Source organism: Danio rerio, chromosome 13, assembly GCF_049306965.1.
Source record: "Danio rerio strain Tuebingen ecotype United States chromosome 13, GRCz12tu, whole genome shotgun sequence".
Lineage (NCBI taxonomy): Eukaryota > Metazoa > Chordata > Actinopteri > Cypriniformes > Danionidae > Danio > Danio rerio.
Genome location: NC_133188.1, coordinates 53794604 through 53812450, shown reverse-complemented (window position 1 = coordinate 53812450; position 17847 = coordinate 53794604). Strand labels below are relative to the sequence as shown.

At 39.2% G+C, this 17847-nt stretch overlaps 1 protein-coding gene across 6 annotated transcripts in view; it reads left to right on the top strand.

The window, feature by feature from the left end:
• Positions 1–17847, top strand: part of lyst (lysosomal trafficking regulator) — a 192206-nt gene that overhangs the window by 62093 nt on the left and 112266 nt on the right. For all 6 annotated transcript variants that reach the window (XM_021472744.3, XM_068218743.2, XM_073920308.1 and 3 more), the window contains 4 exons: positions 160–2251; positions 2560–3556; positions 4954–5115; positions 13916–14069. In XM_021472744.3, coding sequence (XP_021328419.1) covers positions 160–2251; positions 2560–3556; positions 4954–5115; positions 13916–14069 — 3405 coding nt within the window. The remainder of the gene's footprint in view (positions 1–159; positions 2252–2559; positions 3557–4953; positions 5116–13915; positions 14070–17847) is intronic.

The window sequence follows — 17847 nt, the reverse complement described above, 5'->3', positions numbered from 1 at the left end:
ATTAGCTCCTGTAATTGTGTTGTAAACAGACCTCCGGAGATCATCATGACTTACTTTTAATAAAACCAGAATTAGCCAGGTTGTATAACCAGTTGATACCAGTTAGGAATACCATAAACATAGTTTTAAACTATTTTTACTCGTTTTTTTAAATCTTAGATTTCACCCTGCCTTCACTACTCGAGGTGTTTCTTTGCCAAGAGGGAAGGACCATCTCTCAAAAGGCGGGGCAGGATCCATGTGATGTGCAGAACTCTCCGAAGCGTTTATCTGGCTCCTGGAAGTCACGTCGCTCACGTAGGACAGCTCAGCGGTACTCTGTAAGGGATGCACGCAAATCTCAGCTTTCCACGTCAGACTCTGAAGCCAACTCGGACGATAAAACCACAAACACTGGGAGCAAACATCGCAGATTCCATAGTACGGCCATTCATGTTAGTTGCCAGCTTCACCAGTCCAACAACTCCTCGCAAACAGCACCGCAACATCCCACTCTTGATGCAATGGGCACTATTGAGCCATCACAACCTCACCTGAGACTTTTTAGATCTCACACAATGGATCCTAACATGCTATCAGACCCCACCACTCTCTCCATCTTCAACCGCATGGAGAACTCGCCTTTTGATCTCTGCCATGTTCTTCTGTCCCTTCTTGAAAAGGTCTGCAAATTTGACATGACCATCAATCATAACCCAGGCTTGGCGGTCAGCGTTGTTCCCACCCTCACAGAGATACTCACTGACTTTGGTGACTGCTGTGGTCCCAGTGGTGGAGGGGGAGGTGGGATTGAAGAGTTAGCTGGAGGCTGGACTGAGGAGCCAATTGCACTTGTTCAAAGGATGCTTTTACGCACAATTTTGCACTTGATGTTTGTTGATGTTGGTCAAAATGAGACACTGCCTGATAATCTACGCCGAAGCTTGACTGACCTCCTTAGAGCAACTTTAAAGATTCGTACCTGTTTAGAAAGACAAGCGGACCCTTTTGCTCCAAGGCCAAAGAAGACTCTGCAGGAGATTCAAGAAGATTTTTCCTTCTCAAGGTACCGTCACCGGGCCTTGCTACTGCCAGAACTCTTACAGGGTGTCTTACAGCTACTGCTGGGCTGCTTGCAGGCCTCTGCTCCAAACCCTTTCTTTTTCAGTCAGTCGCTTGAGTTAGTTCATGAATTTGTGCAACACCGTGGCTTGGAGCTCTTTGAGGTAACAGCTCTACGCCTTGAGGCCTTAGCAGAAGCTCACAATTCAGAGATTAGCAATGAAGCATCAGAGCATCTGCGTTGTCTGATAGCTGATGTGCTTAAAATAATAAGTGCGGTCAAGAGGGCCAAGTCAGAGCAGCTACACCAGTCTGTTTGTGCACGTCGTAGACACCGTCGCTGCGAATACTCACACTTCTTACACCATCATCGTGACCTCTCAGGGCTGCCGGTATCTGCTTTCAAGCAGGCAGCTCGACGAAATCCCTTTGAGGAGGACTCCAAGGGTAATGATGGAGAAGTGCGGTACCCTGAACGATGTTGTTGCCTTGCGGCTTGCGCTCACCAGTGTTTGCGTCTTTTTCAACGCCTCTCGCCCTCAGGTCCTGCTGTGCTTCAGGTGCTTGCAGGAGTGCAAGCTGTTGGCATCTGTTGCTGCATGGATCCAAGATCGGTAATTGCACCAATGCTCCAAGCATTTCAGGCTCCAGGATTGCGGAGCTACCAGTCCCATGTGTTGAGTGTTCTTAGTAGACTTGTATTAGAACAGCTTGGAGGAGGTCAACCCTCGGAAAAGGCCAAGCTTGCCTCATGCAATATTTGCACATTGGATAGCAGCCAGTTACCTGGTCTTGAAGAGACTCTGCAGGGATGTGGACCTAAGAAAGAATTAAACTTGTCTACATCCCCATCACCATCCTATCGTTCCCAAGGTATTCTTCCCAGCGGAGGAGCTGAAGACATCCTATGGAAGTGGGATGCTTTGGAAGCTTATCAGGAACTTGTATTTGGGGAGGACTGGCATTTGAGTCAACAGATTGCCAGTCATGTATGCCAGCTGACTTTGCGTGGCAATGCAGTGGTGCAGTGGCAACTCTACACTCATATTTTTAACCCTGTCCTTCAGCGAGGTGTGGAATTAACCCATCATGCACAGCAGCTTGGTGTGTCAACTACCTGTAGCCAGGTCTGCAGTTACCACACACATTGTCTCCCAGTTGAGGTACTGCTGGTTTATCTACAAACTCTGCCTGCTCTTCTGAAGTCAAGGTATGATCGTTTTTACTCTCTTATTCACTGTTTTTATTCTTTAAATTAGCAAATAAATGGTTAGTTCACTCAAAATGAAAGTTATTATTAATTATTTTGTTCAACTTCAGAATACAAAATAAGATATTTTAGTGGAAATCTAATTGTTCTCTCATCCTGCATTGACAGCAATGGCCAAAGCTTGACAACAAACCCTCTCTGAACTAACTCAGAATGCTTGATTTTTGGATGAACTAACCCTTTGAACTAAACTGTGATTCCAAATTATTTACTAAATGTATAACTTCTATTGTTTTGTTCCATCTTAGCCGGGTAGTACGTGACCTGTTTCTGAGTTGTAACGGACTGAACCAAGTCACCGAGTTGATCTACTTGGATTGCACTCGTCCATGGGCGCTAAAAGTGTTCGAGACACTTATTTTAAATGCATGGCGAAATCACACCGAATCTGCCGTGCATGAGCTAGAAAGAGCCGAAGCTCAGGAAAGGGAAGCTGTTCTTGGACTCGTGGAGGAACTAAGTACACGTGGCACCGGTGATGCCCCCCAGAGCCTCACCAAGTTTTACGAAGGCCTGAAAGAGGCATGTCCTCCTCCAAAGGGCAAAAGTGAAACAAGCGAGTTTTCTGGAGTAGGACGTAATCGAGGCGAAGCACATTTGAACACCATCAACCTTTTCCTGTGCGTTGCTTTCCTGTGTGTGAGCAAGGAAGCAGACTCAGACAGAGACTCGGCTAATGACTCTGAAGACACCTCAGGTTATGACAGTACAGCTAGTGAACCTTTAGGCGGGCGCCTACCTTGCCTGTCTCCAGATAGTGTGGCTCTTCCCTCTAAAGAGCAGGTCCGGAGAGCTGCTGATGTTTGGTCAGTGTGCCGTTGGGTCTACATGACCAGTCCAGTGTTCCAGAGGCAGTTCTTCAGGCTGGGAGGTCTAGACGTCTGTTCACGTTTAATGACAATGGTCATTCAGAAACTCACATCTAAAAACAAAGACTGTAAATTTAAGAAAAAGAGGGAGAGTAAAGGCAAAAGCAGTCCGTCTCGTGAAGACTCACCTACTCGATGTATTACAGGACACTTTGACAATATGGTGACAAATGCAGGTACAGCAGAAACCCAGCATCCTGAACTAAGTGACACTGTCAGCCTCTCTCAGACAGAGAGCAAGTCAAGTGATCCAATGCACAGGCTTGAAGAGGAATGGCCTTTTCAGAGTATTCGACTCCTGGAGGCACTTTTGGCTATCTGCCTCCACAGTGCCAATTCAGCCTTACAGAGGCTTGAGCCAGATCTTTCCTTTCAGGTACAGTGGAAACTCTTTCTACCGTAGCTCTGTTTTAAACCCCAGTTAGCTGCTTTATTAGGAACTGTTCACACAAAAAAGAACAAAATATAGTTCCATTTTAGCGTAAATGTTAGGGTAGCCCAAACTCGGTGCTGGAGGGCCGTTCTCCTGCTTAATTTAGTTCCAACTTCCTTTAATACACCTGTCTAGAAGTTTTCTAGTATACCTGTTGACCTTATTCTTTATGCTCAAGTTGACGCAGCCATTGTGATCATTTTGGCTGGAGACTTCCTCTCTCATTCAATTCCATTGATTATTAGACTTTAAAAACTGCTTGTTCTGCTGCTTATTGTTACAAACGGATCTTTTCTTAATATATTATTCCAATTTTATTTATAGTCATGAACACACTTGTTTGTAGAGTATACACTCTATACACTAGTCAAGCCGAATTTGCCTTTGCCTTGATTCACTCACCAAAGTCTCTACATTGTCTTCTATTCATCGGGAGACGGTACATTTTAAACTAAATCTGGTCCCACTTTATATTAAGTGTCCTTAACTACTATGTACTTGCATCAAAAAATAAATACAATGTACTTACTGCGTTTATAATGTATTTGAGAACACTTGTGGTGCTTTTGAGTTGGGATAGAGGTTGGGTTATGGACAGGTTTGATGGTATGGGTAGGTTTAAGGGTGGGTTAAGGTGTAAGGAATGGTCAACAGTGTATTTACAAATGTAATTACAGAAGTTAATTACAGATGTAATTACATACAGGTATTAAATCAAGCACAAGTACACAATAAATACATGTATTTACACAATAAGTACATTGTAACAAACTATTAATTCCTGTGTAAGTACATATTAGTGAAGGCCACTTAATATAAATTGGGATCCTTAATCTGATAAATTTAAACCATTTAAACTGATACTTTTAATTTCAGTTAGCTTTTTTGTAGCTTAACATTAAAACAAACCAATAATAGGTTGCATTCCATTTGAAACAACAATCTCTTAACCATCACCCCATCACTCGCTCTCTTTTCTCAGATGGGATTGTGCCACGGGCCCTATTTTGGGCATGTCTGTCATAGGAGATTTAGTTGTCTTTTTTGCAGTTTTGATCACATAACTTTACACATTTACATTCCGTCTCCATTATTTTGATCACACCAAATAAAAGTCCTGCTTTAAACACACCATCCTCAGTCTTCCAGTTGAACTGAATGAACTGTATCTAAAATATATTGATTGCATTTTCCATCGCGCTGCACCCTGTGATTTCCTTCTTCATGAGGGGTAAATGTGACTCGGGTTTGGAACAGAGCTGCTGATTCACATTTTGAAGCGAGTCACCGTCTCGTTTTAGATGTGTGTCATCTTTACATGTTTTTTTTTTCTCTTATAGCTGCAGTCTGTAGAGGAGACCCTGTGTGAGGTCAGGGATCAGCTCTCTCGCTCTGGAGTGGTCAATTCTGAGCTGGCCGTTCCTCTGTTTGATTCCTTACTCCGTGTGGCTCTGGCAGAGATGTTCTGCAGTCCCGAAGTCATTGAGGAGAAACCTGACAAGGTAATTGGATTGGCTTCTTTAATAATTGTGTAGTGTTTCTGACAGAGTCTGAGTTTGGCCTTCTTCATATTCACCTGCTGTTGAAAACTCATGAAAGTAGGACATGCTGTAAAAGGTGCCATATACGGCATTGGTTTAATAAGTTAAATAGTTCTCTGTTATGTACAAAGTAGATTTATGGCTTCGGTAAGTTCTAAAAAATCTCTAGAAACTAATTGTTTACTCCATTGATTGCCCATAAAAAAAGGTCCATGTTTGACCATATATGGTTTGTATCATGAGTAAAGGCTGATTTATACTTCTGCGTCAAACACCGGCGTATGCTACGGCGCTGACGCATAGCCCTTAACCGTGGCCGTCGGCGTCGCTGACGTGCAGCTCTCAAAAAATGTAACTACACGTCGCAACGACGCGTAACACAAGCTCTGTGATTGGTCGGCTTGGTAGCGCTGACGAGTCTGGGCGGGACCGAGAGCCGCGTGAATGGTGCGAGCCTGATCGAGCGATTGTTTACAAGTGTGGAGTCCCGTGAAGGAGCTCCGGATGGAAAGTTTTGTTTTGTGTTTACCTCATAGTTAAAGTTGCTGCACGTCCGCCGGTTCCTGCCTCAAAATGAGCGAGTTTGAGCCACTTGTACATCCCGGAAGCGTTCAGGAAAAGCAAAAAAGCAGCGAAGAAACTCGACACAGAGGAACATTTACACCTCACTGCCAACTAGTGTTTCAGAAGTGTTAATGCAGACCAACAGAGACAGCGCACAGGAGTATAAATGCACAGCCACTTGCGTTGCATGCGCCGTGGGTTACGCCGGTCACTTGACGCAGAAGTATAAACCAGGCTTAATAATGTGCCACACACACAGAGCATGATGCACGCTGAACACGCACAGAAATAAACCCAATCAGAGGAATGATAACCTATTTTTCAATAACGATTTTCATTATATAGGGCACCTTTAAATAAAATATAATTGTTTAAAATATTTCATGCCCTTTATGTGGAAATATTGCAATGTTTTTTTTTTTCTGTGGTAAATATTGTGATATAAATACAGTTTCACAAGATAGTTTGAATAGCACTATTTGATGTTTCTCTGGGGAATCTAATGCTGTGTTTACATCAGATGCGGCATGCACGAATCAGGCTATATCGTACAGATCAAAACCCACAGTTCAGAATGCTCGTGACCCGCGGATTAATAACTTTTTTGAAATTGTAGGTGAAACCAATATTTGTAACAATTGCAGAGAGATCCCCTCTCGAGTCATTCAAATCACGTGTATAAAGCAGTGTGGCTTCCCTGTAAAATATAAAGATGACGGAATAAATGCTTTCTTAGGTTATTAATTAAAGGTGTTTTCTGTCACTGTTTAGCCTGCATTAATGCACTCAGTTTAAAGCTGCACAGTTAATCATTAAAAGATTGTGATCTCGATTCAAACCAGCCTAACAAGAATAATAAATGATGGTTTGCATATGGTAATTAATCCTTCGAAGTGCTGCATTCAAATCTGTGTTTGATTGAGAGATTTAGGTTTTTACAATTTTTCAATTTGTTACAGATAGCTAAATAGCAGGCGAAGCAGTAGCGCAGTGGGTAGTGCTGTCGCAAGAAGGTCGCTGGGTCGTTGGTTCGAGAATCGTCTCAGTTAGTGTTTTTGTGTGGAGTTTGTATGTTCTCCCTGGGTTCGCGTGGGTTTCCTCCGGCTGCTCCGGTTTCCCCCACAGTCCAAAGACATGCGGTACAGGTGAATTGGGTAGGCTAACTTGTCCGTAGTGTATGAGTGTGTGTGTGTGATTGGTTCCCAGAGATGGGTTGTGGCTGGCAGGGCATCCACTGCGTAAAAATGTGCTGGATAAGTTGCCGGTTCATTCCGCTGTGGCGACCTCTAATTAATAAAGGGACTAGGCTGACAAGAAAATGAATGAATGAATTAATAATTAAATAGCACAGCAGTACTGGGAGAACAGTTTATAGTTCAGATATAAACACTGATGATGTTTATGGTGAAGATTAAACTCTGTTTAATGAAACTTGATGCTGGTGAATGTTGTAGCAGTTACATTGTGTAGCCAACAGGGGGCGAAAAACAACCATCAAAATTATGTCACTGAATCTGTTTTCAAAAATGATCCACCTATAGCGAAACATGAAGTTTCTTATGTGAATTGTTGAATCATTAATTGAAAATAAATATGATATGCTGTACATGATGTTGGATTTCTATATTTAGCATTATCCACAACAGCAGCAAAGATCATTTTTCCTATTAAATGTTTTCCTTTTTTCAGAAGGTTTTTTCTTGATTTTTATTTTTATTAAAATTATAGGTTCTAAGTTCTGGTTGTTCAAACCAGGGGTTTTTGCAGTAATATTTCTGTACAATGCGAAAACAAAAAATGACTTTTCTCTCCTCTATTTTTTTACTTATGCAAAAAAATTGGTCCAGTCCGTGACTCAAAAACCGAAGTGTGATACGAACCATATTTGTGATCCTTTACACCTCTAGTAGATTTGTTCAGTGCCATGTCTGAGTCATCTAAATCCTTTCAGTACTATGAAAACTGGACTGACACAGAATCAATGTCAATCTACTAGAACTTCTATGTTGAGCTCCTTTGACACAGTCTACATGGTAAAAGCGCTTTAGAAATAAAGATGATTTAAATTGAATTGAATTGAATTGAATTGAAAAGAGGTGCAGCAGCAGCCCTGTGAGTATATCAACTCCTCCAGAAACTGTACCTGGCTTTCAGCGGTGCTTTAGTCTGAGCTGAGCCCAGTTTGATTCACTCTCCTACATGAGCAAGCTCCTGATTGGTTAACGTGGTGCAAATGTCTGCTAAAGTTCAGATTTTACAAGTCAAGCAAATTGCACAATTTACGCATTAAGTGCATCAAACGTGCAAAACGTCATTCGGGCAAATTGCATCTTTGCATTGACTTATGTAAATCACTCGCGCCTGATGCTTCATCTGTGTCTGGTGTGAACGCATCATCGCAGTTTCCAGGGACAGAAATTGAATAACTGCAATGCAAAAAATGCTTTTCTTACTTTTTGTCTCGTTTCTAGTGCAAATATCCAAAAAGTCCAAATCAAGAGTTTTGTTTCTAAAAGCGAGCAACATGTCAGTGGAGAAAGTCAAATAATGTTGGTTTTGCTTTAAAATGTAGATATGTGGACTAGAAACAAGACAAAAACAGTAGTAGGAAACGTAGGAAAAACTTTCTTTTTTTTGTATAAAGTGTTTATATTCCGTATAATTAAAGTTAAAATCAAAATTCAGACTCAACATTGTGTATCTTGTGATAATGGATGTGCACGATGCGATATCGATGTTGAAACAATATATTGTGCAGCTCAAGCATAGAAACAAGTCAAAATCACCATCTTATTTTAAGCAAAACAGGCATGACACGGTGCCTCAGTGGTTAGCACTGTTGCCTCACAGCAAGAAGGTTGCTTGTTCGAGTCCCAGCTGGGTCAGTTGACATTTCTCTGTGGAGTTTGCATGTTCTCCCTGTGTTGGCGTGGGTTTCCTTAGGGTGCTCCGGTTTCCCCCACAGTCCAAACACATGCACTATAGGAGAATTGAATAAAACTGACCGTAGTGTGTGCGTGCGTGCGTGAGTGTGTGAATGAATGTGTTAGGATGTTTCACAGTACTGAGTTTGCAGCTGGATCGGCTGCGCAAAACATATGCAGGAAAAGTTGGTGGTTCATTCCACTGTGGCGAGCCCGGATTAATAAATGTACTAAGCTGAAAAAAAAATGAAAGAACGAATAAACGTAAAGCAAACAGTTTGATAGGATTAGTGTTGGAGGAGGATTTATTTTTGTGTTGTTTATTATACTATACGCTACCGGCCACTTTATTAGGTACACCTGTCCAACAGTTTGTTAATGCAAATTTCTATTCAGCCAATCACATGGCAGCAACTCACATTTAGGCATGTAGGCATGGTCAAGACGATCTGCTGCAGTTCAAAGCGAGCATCAGAATGGGGAAGAAAGGGGATTTAAGTGAATGTGGCATGGTTGTTGGTGCCAGACGGGCTGCTCTGAGTATTTCAGTACTGGGATTTTCACACATGTGAGAGGGTATTTTGTAATGTGTTCTTCTTTAAAAACGCAGGATTTTCTGGTTTCTCTGCTTTTGTAAGCCTTGCTGCTTTGCTTTTGCAAGATTTATATAATTGGCCTCTCAGTAATCTTCTCAGTTGCATGATCCTGAAAAGATTGAGGGCTTTTCTTCTCAACAGTTTGCTCTTTAAGTGGAACACATCACTGAGTAATTCCCAAATAAATCTTTATCATTTGGACACAGTAACGTTTACTTTGGTGCCCGAGTTTCTCTTTAATAAGTAAATCTGCTTTCTGAAATGACCCTTGGCGAAACAGGAATGGATAAGCAGCCTTTTTGTGTGTTTTGTGTGATTGAGCACCGTGGGGCACACGGGTCTATATTTTATGTGGAAACAGTCAGCTGATTTGGTCCTGTGACTGAAAATCATATATTTTTTTTTTACTTTCTGTAATCACAAACATTTTCTTTCAAACAACGAGAACAACAGAAGCAAAGCTATAAGGATATCCTTTTTAATTGTATTAATTGTTTTGCACGAAGAGCTCATTTAGAAGGTAAGAGTCTGCTGTCTGATTTGCTGTAATCTGTTTCACTACTGTTCGCTTTAAATCTTGATGTTTGACGTTGCGCTGTAGGGAAATGAAAACACTCAAATGTGGAACTGGTACATTTGTGTGTGTTTGTGGAATTGAGTGAGAGTGATTTTGCCAATTTCTTGCTAATTATGTTGTTTGAACACACAGTCCTTTGATTTTAGTACTGTATTTTTTTTTATTTTACTTTAAATTAGCAACAACTAATAAAACTTTATTAATTATTATTAATATTATTATTATTTGTCTCTTTCCAGATATTAGGAAGATGTGTGCTTTAAATAGATTTAAATACAATTTTACTGCCGTGTTTGGACAGCCTTGTTTTATTTTATTGTGTTTTATTTTAATTCTTCTGTAATCTGATCTACATAATGCTTCAGAAAAAACGTAACGAAAGTTCTAGCGAATATTCAAAACGGGAAGCGAGCGTGTATCACAGCTATGTTTTTAAACACCAGCTTTTAATAGCAGAATGCTCTGATGATCACACATGCCCTATTTGGTTACCCACATGTACTCTGTTGCTAAATTTGGTGCCACCTATTGATCACAAACATTCTGAGAGCAGTAAAAATAATAATACAGTGTATATATTTTACAATTGAATGATCATTAATGAATTGTTATGCTGTATTGGAATATATTGTTCATTTCAAATTCTATAAATTTGAATAGTAATAATAATAATAAGGTGAGCCTTTATAATAACTACACACTATGAATCATCTATTGAGCATTAGCAAATAGTGAATTCATTATCTGTTAAGCAGATAAACTCTACATTAACAGATGTTAGTAAACTGCAGACATAAATGCTGTGTTTTTGACTTATAACAAGGTACAGTTGTACGCCTGTATATGCAGGAGTCCTTAAGGTAATTTCAGTGGCTTTTAAATACCTTCTGAGAATATTAAGACCTCATCATCACTTCAAGTTCTAATCAGTATCAAACATTTAACTTAATAAACAGTTGTTAATAAACAGTTGTAGTTGAATAAATCAATAGAGCACAACCGTGCAACACAACTTAGATCAGCTTGGAGGAAACAAAGCTTGAAAGAATAAATTATGCGGTTGTTTTCAGTGACAGTGACACTGTTTAAACTCGTCTTTCTCCAACCAGGAGTTCGCAAACTAACATTTTCCCATCTGTTTCGCTCTATGGTTTCACTGCATGTAGAGTGTCACAAATTACATGACATCACTCTGATGGGGGGGTTTGGCCGCACGCACCCTGGCCTGAACCAATCGCGTGGATCGAGCACACCTTTGTTGATATTAGGAGGAAAATAAATATATTTATGCTTTTTTGCAGTCAAACTCTTTGGACAACGCTTGAAAAAAAAACGCCATTAAGACTTTTTAATACCTTTTAATGGCTTTAATTTTTCCATATCTGATTTATCAACTTTTAATACTTTTTAAGACCCTGTGGACACACTGTATAAGCACATACAGGGCTCAACAATAAGACTGCCCCATGGCCCAGGGCCAGCGTTAGGGATGTTCAGGACAGTAGAGAGAATTGTTACTGGCTCGATCAGGCCAGTGCTGCCTTGTCTCAAAATTTTAATTTGCCTGCGACTATTTGTCACTTGCGTGCATATATTAGGTCTTAGAATCAAGAAATAATTTGTGCTTTTAAGTCTTGAATGAACCTTTTCTATGAAGTCGTAAACACCATATTGCTTTTTGGTTCCTTTCATCGGATCGAGTGTTATGAGCACATCATTTTTTCCACAACTTGGTAAAAACCAGTACAGTGAAGAGACGGCAACATCAAATAATGAGGCTAAAAGAATATGTCTGTTTCTAACGTTGTGGAAACATGGGTTCAACACGATAAAAATATTTTGCATAGTTTTCCATCACTTTTAAGTCAGCCACCTTTTGTTTTGCAATAAAATGCCTGCACATTTTCCATACTGCTTTATTTTACTGCTAAATATTTTAACATTTTTAAGATATTTAAATCCTAGATTCACACATTTCACATTATTTTTGACACATTATTTAAAACAGGTGTGACCAATTCTGTTCCTGGAGATCGACCTCCCTGCAGATTTCAGTTGCAACCCTTATCAAATACACCTGCCTGTAATTATCAAGTGCTGTTCAGGTCCTAATTAATTGGTTCAGGTGTGTTTGATCAGGGTTGGAGCTGAACTTTGCAGGAAGGTCGATCTCCAGGAACAAGGTTGAGCACCACTGATTTAAAATATATGGCTAAGAATTAGCTATTTTTTATTTTATTTTTTTGGTGAGGCCAGTGAAAATTTTGGCAGGGCAAGTAACAATCTGAACCACTGGTCCAATCAGGCCAGTAGAAAATATCCTTAGCGTTGAACCCTGACGTATATAATGTGCTTAATGATTGTATTTTCATAATTAATATACTAATAATTTTTCATGACTAACTCAACTATTGCATAATTTACAAACCAGTTATTACTGGCCTGATTGGACCAGTGGTTCAGATTGTTACTTGCCCTGCCAAAATTTTCACTGGCCTCACCAAAAAAATAAAATAAAAAATAGCTAATTCTTAGCCATATATTTTAAATCAGTGGTGCTCAACCTTGTTCCTGGAGATCGACCTTCCTGCAAAGTTCAGCTCCAACCCTGATTTGAGAGGAGTTGCTGATTTTTAAAGATCATTCAGAATGTGTAAGTAAATGATTAATGAACTATTCAAATGAACATTTATTTATCTTATTATTCAGGCATACAGTATATTAATAGTTCATTTGTATGTTAATAAATGCTTTATTAACTCAACTTCATGATGTTTTGTGACCGAATCTAAAGTGAGGACTATTAATGATCTATAAAACCCTTATAAATGACAATTAAAGACTTGGCTACATTCTTAACAGAAAAAAAATAAAAATAAAATAAGCCACTTTATTCACTGCTATTGATTTGAAGATACACAAATGAAACTGTATCAAATCAAAAATAAATCTTTGCAATCTTAAAATAAAATGACTGTGCAGTTTATACTTAACTAAATAACATTGAAATGTTGTAAATTATTAAATTGTTGTTGTTGTTGTTTTATCCAATTGTATGTTACATTTTGACACTCCTGCTATTCGCCAATGTTTAAACTTTACAGTAGTTTAACTTTAGATAAGATTGCAAAGATTTCTTTCATTTGTTTCCTTCTAAATGTGATTATAAGTCAAGAATACAGCATTTGTATGATTCAGTGTGTAGTTATTTTAGTGTTGCCAATAATAATAGGGTTTGTATTTTAATAATAGTATAATAATAATAAAGTGTGAATATGAATGTATGTGCGTATAAATAACAAGCGGTAGTAATGTTTTATCTGCATTAATTTAATTACTTTATACTATCCATCGCTTCATAAGGTTGTAGTATAGAAGCTGTATTAATAATAATAATAATAATAATATAGTAAAATGCTTACTTTTTTGTATTTTTTTTAATAACTAATATATCTTTGCATGTTAGTTGTTAGAATTAATTATTTCATCTAGTAATAATAAGGTTTAAGTTTTTATATAATAATAATAATGTGTGTTTGTGTAAATACACATAGTAATGCTTAATCTGCATTACTTTATATTATCCATTCCTCAATTCGGTTGTAATAATGGCAAAAAAAAATTAATAAATAAACAATAATAATATAATTATCATGCAATAATAATATAATAGTACTTATAGTACTGTAGTCGCCACAGCGGAATGAACCGCCAACTTATCCACCAAATGTTTTTACACAGCCCTTCCAATCACAACCCAGCATGGAGAAACACACATACACTCTTGCATTCACACACATACTCTGCAGCCAATTTAGCTCATTCAATTCCACTGTACCACATAACTTTGGACTATGTGGGAAACCAGAGCACCTGGAGGAAACCCACACTAAAACAGGGAGAGCATGCAAACTCCGCACAGAAATATCAACTGGACCAGCCGGGATTTTTAGGATCATAATAATTCAAATGTTTGTTTTATTACCTTATAAAAATTCATACTTTGTTTTCATTTCTTCATTTATATTTACTATATATTTATATGCGAGTTGTATTAAATGCCTCCCTCCGTCTGATGAGTGTTGAACGTGTCTCTGCAGAAGTGTGCGGTCAGTGAAGCGACTCCTCCAGCCGGTGATCTGTCTGAGGATGTGGATGAGGCTCATGTGAGTGCAGTTCAGCCTCTGGGAGAAGAGGAAGGCTATGACGCAGACAGCGAGAGTAACCCTGAGGACTCCACCCGGCAGGAGGAAGGTACAAGCATTACTTTATCTTAAAGTACAGGCTACATCGGTCTTGTATTTAAATGTTAATTTAATAATGTGCCCCTTTTGTAAAGCTGCTTTGGAATGATGACTGTTGTGAAACGGGCTATACAAATAAACTTGAATTGAAATAGTTTACTCAAAAATGAAAAGTTCCCCATTATTTACTCAGACTCAAGTGATTTTTTAAAAAACTTTTATGAGTTTCTTCTGTTAAACACAAAACATACTAGATATTTGAAATAATGTTAGAAAAATCTGAAATTAGCTGTCTTTCCATCCAAAAGTTGTGAATAATGCAACATTTTCAACCAATGAGTTAAAGAGAACTAAATCATGACTTCCTGATTATCTAGAAGACCAAGTCATTTTACACATTAACCGATCAATAAAAGAGAGTTGTCTGTACATCTATCTATCTATCTATCTATCTATCTATCTATCTATCTATCTATCTATCTATCTATCTATCTATCTATCTATCTATCTATCTATCTATCTATCTATCTATCTATCTATCTATCCATCCATCCATCCATCCATCCATCCATCCATCCATCCATCCATCCATCCATCCATCCATCCATCCATCCATCCATCCATCCATCCATCCATCCATCCATCCATCCATCCATCCATCCATCCATCCATCCATCCATCCATCCATCCATCCATCCATCCATCCATCCATCCATCCATCCATCCATCCATCCATCCATCCATCCATCCATCCATCCATCCATCCATCCATCCATCCATCCATCCATCCATCCATCCATCCATCCATCCATCCATCCATCCATCCATCCATCCATCCATCCATCCWTCCTTCGTTCTATATTAACATCAATAATAGGAATTAGGGTTGGCCCGATAGACGATGCCATCGTCCATCGTCGATAACCAGGGCCAGATGAATCTGCGGACGTTTTTTTACTATTTCTGTTGAGAATTTCTGTAAAAATCTGCGGATTTCTGCGGAATTATTTTGGGAGTATCCAGCGGAGTATCATAACTAACACCTTAATACATGAAATAAAAAGTAATACCTTATAACTTATACCTTTTATTTAATGTTTAAAATGCAAATCCAATTAGATTCATTTCATTTGGTAAACAAAGCAAGTCACTCATATAATATCTTTACTAAAAGACAGAACATATTATTTAACAAACTGTGTTGTACATAAATCAGATGAACTTTTTCATGATACTCTATAATATTGCTGTAATTAATTAAAAAACTCAAGTAAATAAACAGAATTAATTATGGGCTAAAAATCTGCGGAATTCTGCGCGTACAGATTCCGTGTGGGCCTACGGATAACTGACAAACTTCAGGCTGCTGAGCCGGCATCGCGATCCATCGCCCCGCCCCACATTTATATTGATTTATAACTTATTATTTGCATGTCATCTTAACAGCAATACTGGTTCATGAGCTGTGTTAAATTTGACATATAGCTGCTGCTTGCACGGCTGACAGCATCGTGAGGATTAAATGAAGGATTATACAGCACCTCTCACGCTTAATATGTGTAGATTCAGAGGCAAACGCTGTTACCTGCAAACCCCGTCCCACAGAGTTTACAGTGAGTGGCTTTAGTCACTTTCATAGCGGACTTGAAGCCACTGGAAGTCTGTTATCCACACTTGGAAAAGTGTAAATGCTGGATTAACATTCAGCACATGTCATGATCACTAATAAGATGTGCCATTATTAGTAACTGTAGGTGGTTTCTAAAACAAAATCTGTCAGTGTTTGTCATTCTCTCATCTTCAGCTCTTCACATTTCTGCGGTTGTAGCTCCTGTCATCTGAAGGCAGAAGGCATTGACGAAGTGATTGACGGCTGATATTAACCAATCATTCGCTTTCAGTTCTAGAACAGTGGGCAAATAAGAACACAAAGGTGGGGCAAGCATTGCAGGCTTTTTTTACTTCAGCAAGTTCACATGACAACTGTTTTAATCTGTCCCTAAGCGCTGTGTTTGGCGTTTTTAGGTGCATTCTGTATAAATGTCTCCTAAATTTGCACTGGTGGTGAGGATTTTACAGTGAAAACAGTGAAAATGCACTCGCACAAATGCTTCCAAATATATTTTAGGGTTGCATAGATAAAATTTCAGGCGCATATGCAACCAAAGAGGTCAAGCCCGAGCATCTTTACTTGTTATTATTACCTCATAATAATAATAATAAAATAAGGAAGTTATCATCAATCACAATGCAAATTACAGTGAACTCCAAACAAAGTCTCCTCCACCTGCTGTGGGAGTAAAAACGATAGGCTACAATTAATTAATTCATTATGAATTAATTGATATTTACCAATAGCCCCTTTCACACATACAGACCTTTGTTGTATGTGTGAACAGGTCCATTTTGAAAATACCGGTAAATTTGTTCTGGCTATTTTCCGGAAAGAGAAGTTGTAACATTACCGGCAATTTGCCGGAATGCTGCGCTGTGTGAATGCAGAAGGAAGATTGCCGTAATAAGCGCGTGCACGTCTAGAACGTGCTGACGTGAGACGTCTGCTTTAGCCAATCACAACAGTCAGACGCATTTACGTCCGCGCGGTTTGTGTGAATAAAAGCCTTTGAATATTTTTCCAGATGCATTTAGCTGCTAGAAGTTAGTCAGATCACGTTTATATGTTCTTCTTAATGCCAACTGTGTAAATAATCATCGATAAGATGCTTATGATAAGCCGTTGTTTGTTTACCTTCAAGCTTTGCGTGTGCCTGTGAAACAGCCTGTGAGCGCCTGCACACACACATATTATTAACATCTCGACATGCGAAAGTGATCCTGCGAAAGTTGTTTACAATATTGATCATCCACAGAGTTTGTAATTTAGTCAAATGTTTACAAACACAAGCGCAGCCGTTTAAAGCTCATCTGTGGTGAATGATGTCAGAATTTACCGGTATTTTGGAATGGATGTGTGAATGCTCTTTTCCGGAAAATTTCCGTAACGTCCTCGCCTGTGTGAACAGCGCTTTTTTCAATATACCGGTAAAGTCGTTCCGGAAATTTTCCAGATATTTACCGGTATCACTGTGTGAAAGGGGCTAATGACCACCCCCCCTTCGCCCGCCCATGACGATGAGGCCATCGTCCATCACAATGTTTTACTTTAGACATCGTTCGATGCCAAATTGGTCAACATCGCTCGACCCTACTAGGAATAAAAAACACTATGGAAGTCATTGGCTTTTTTTCCAGGATTCCTTAATGTATCTTCATTTGTGTTCAACAGAAGAAACTTAGACAGGTTTGGAATGAGTGGAACATGAGGAAATGATGACAGAATTTTCATTTATTTGTATTTTTCAATGCTGAAATGAAGTGTAGAGTAATGAACATATCTGTTAGCCCTGATGTAAAGTGCAGAGTCACTGAGAGCAGGAGGAGTTTGTCAGCGAATGATCTAGAATGCCGGCTGGTTTGAGCCGGTTAACATCAGGTAAAGGCTGAGTGAAGGTCTGGTCAAGCGGTCGGTATGTGATCCTGTTCCTCAGTCACATGTAGACTTGGCTCTCTCGCCCTCAGAATGGTGTCATTGTTTCCTTCGGCTATGATGCAAGTCCGCCGTGTTGAGCCGTGTCTTGTGACTGCAGCTTTTGACTGATCTTTTACATACACACAAGTGAGCGTGGTTTTGTAAGTTCCCTCACTTTTGCTTAAGAGTCACTATGTATTCAATTCATATTTTTTTCTCTAGCGCTTTTGCAATGTAGATTGTGTTAAAGCAGCTTAAC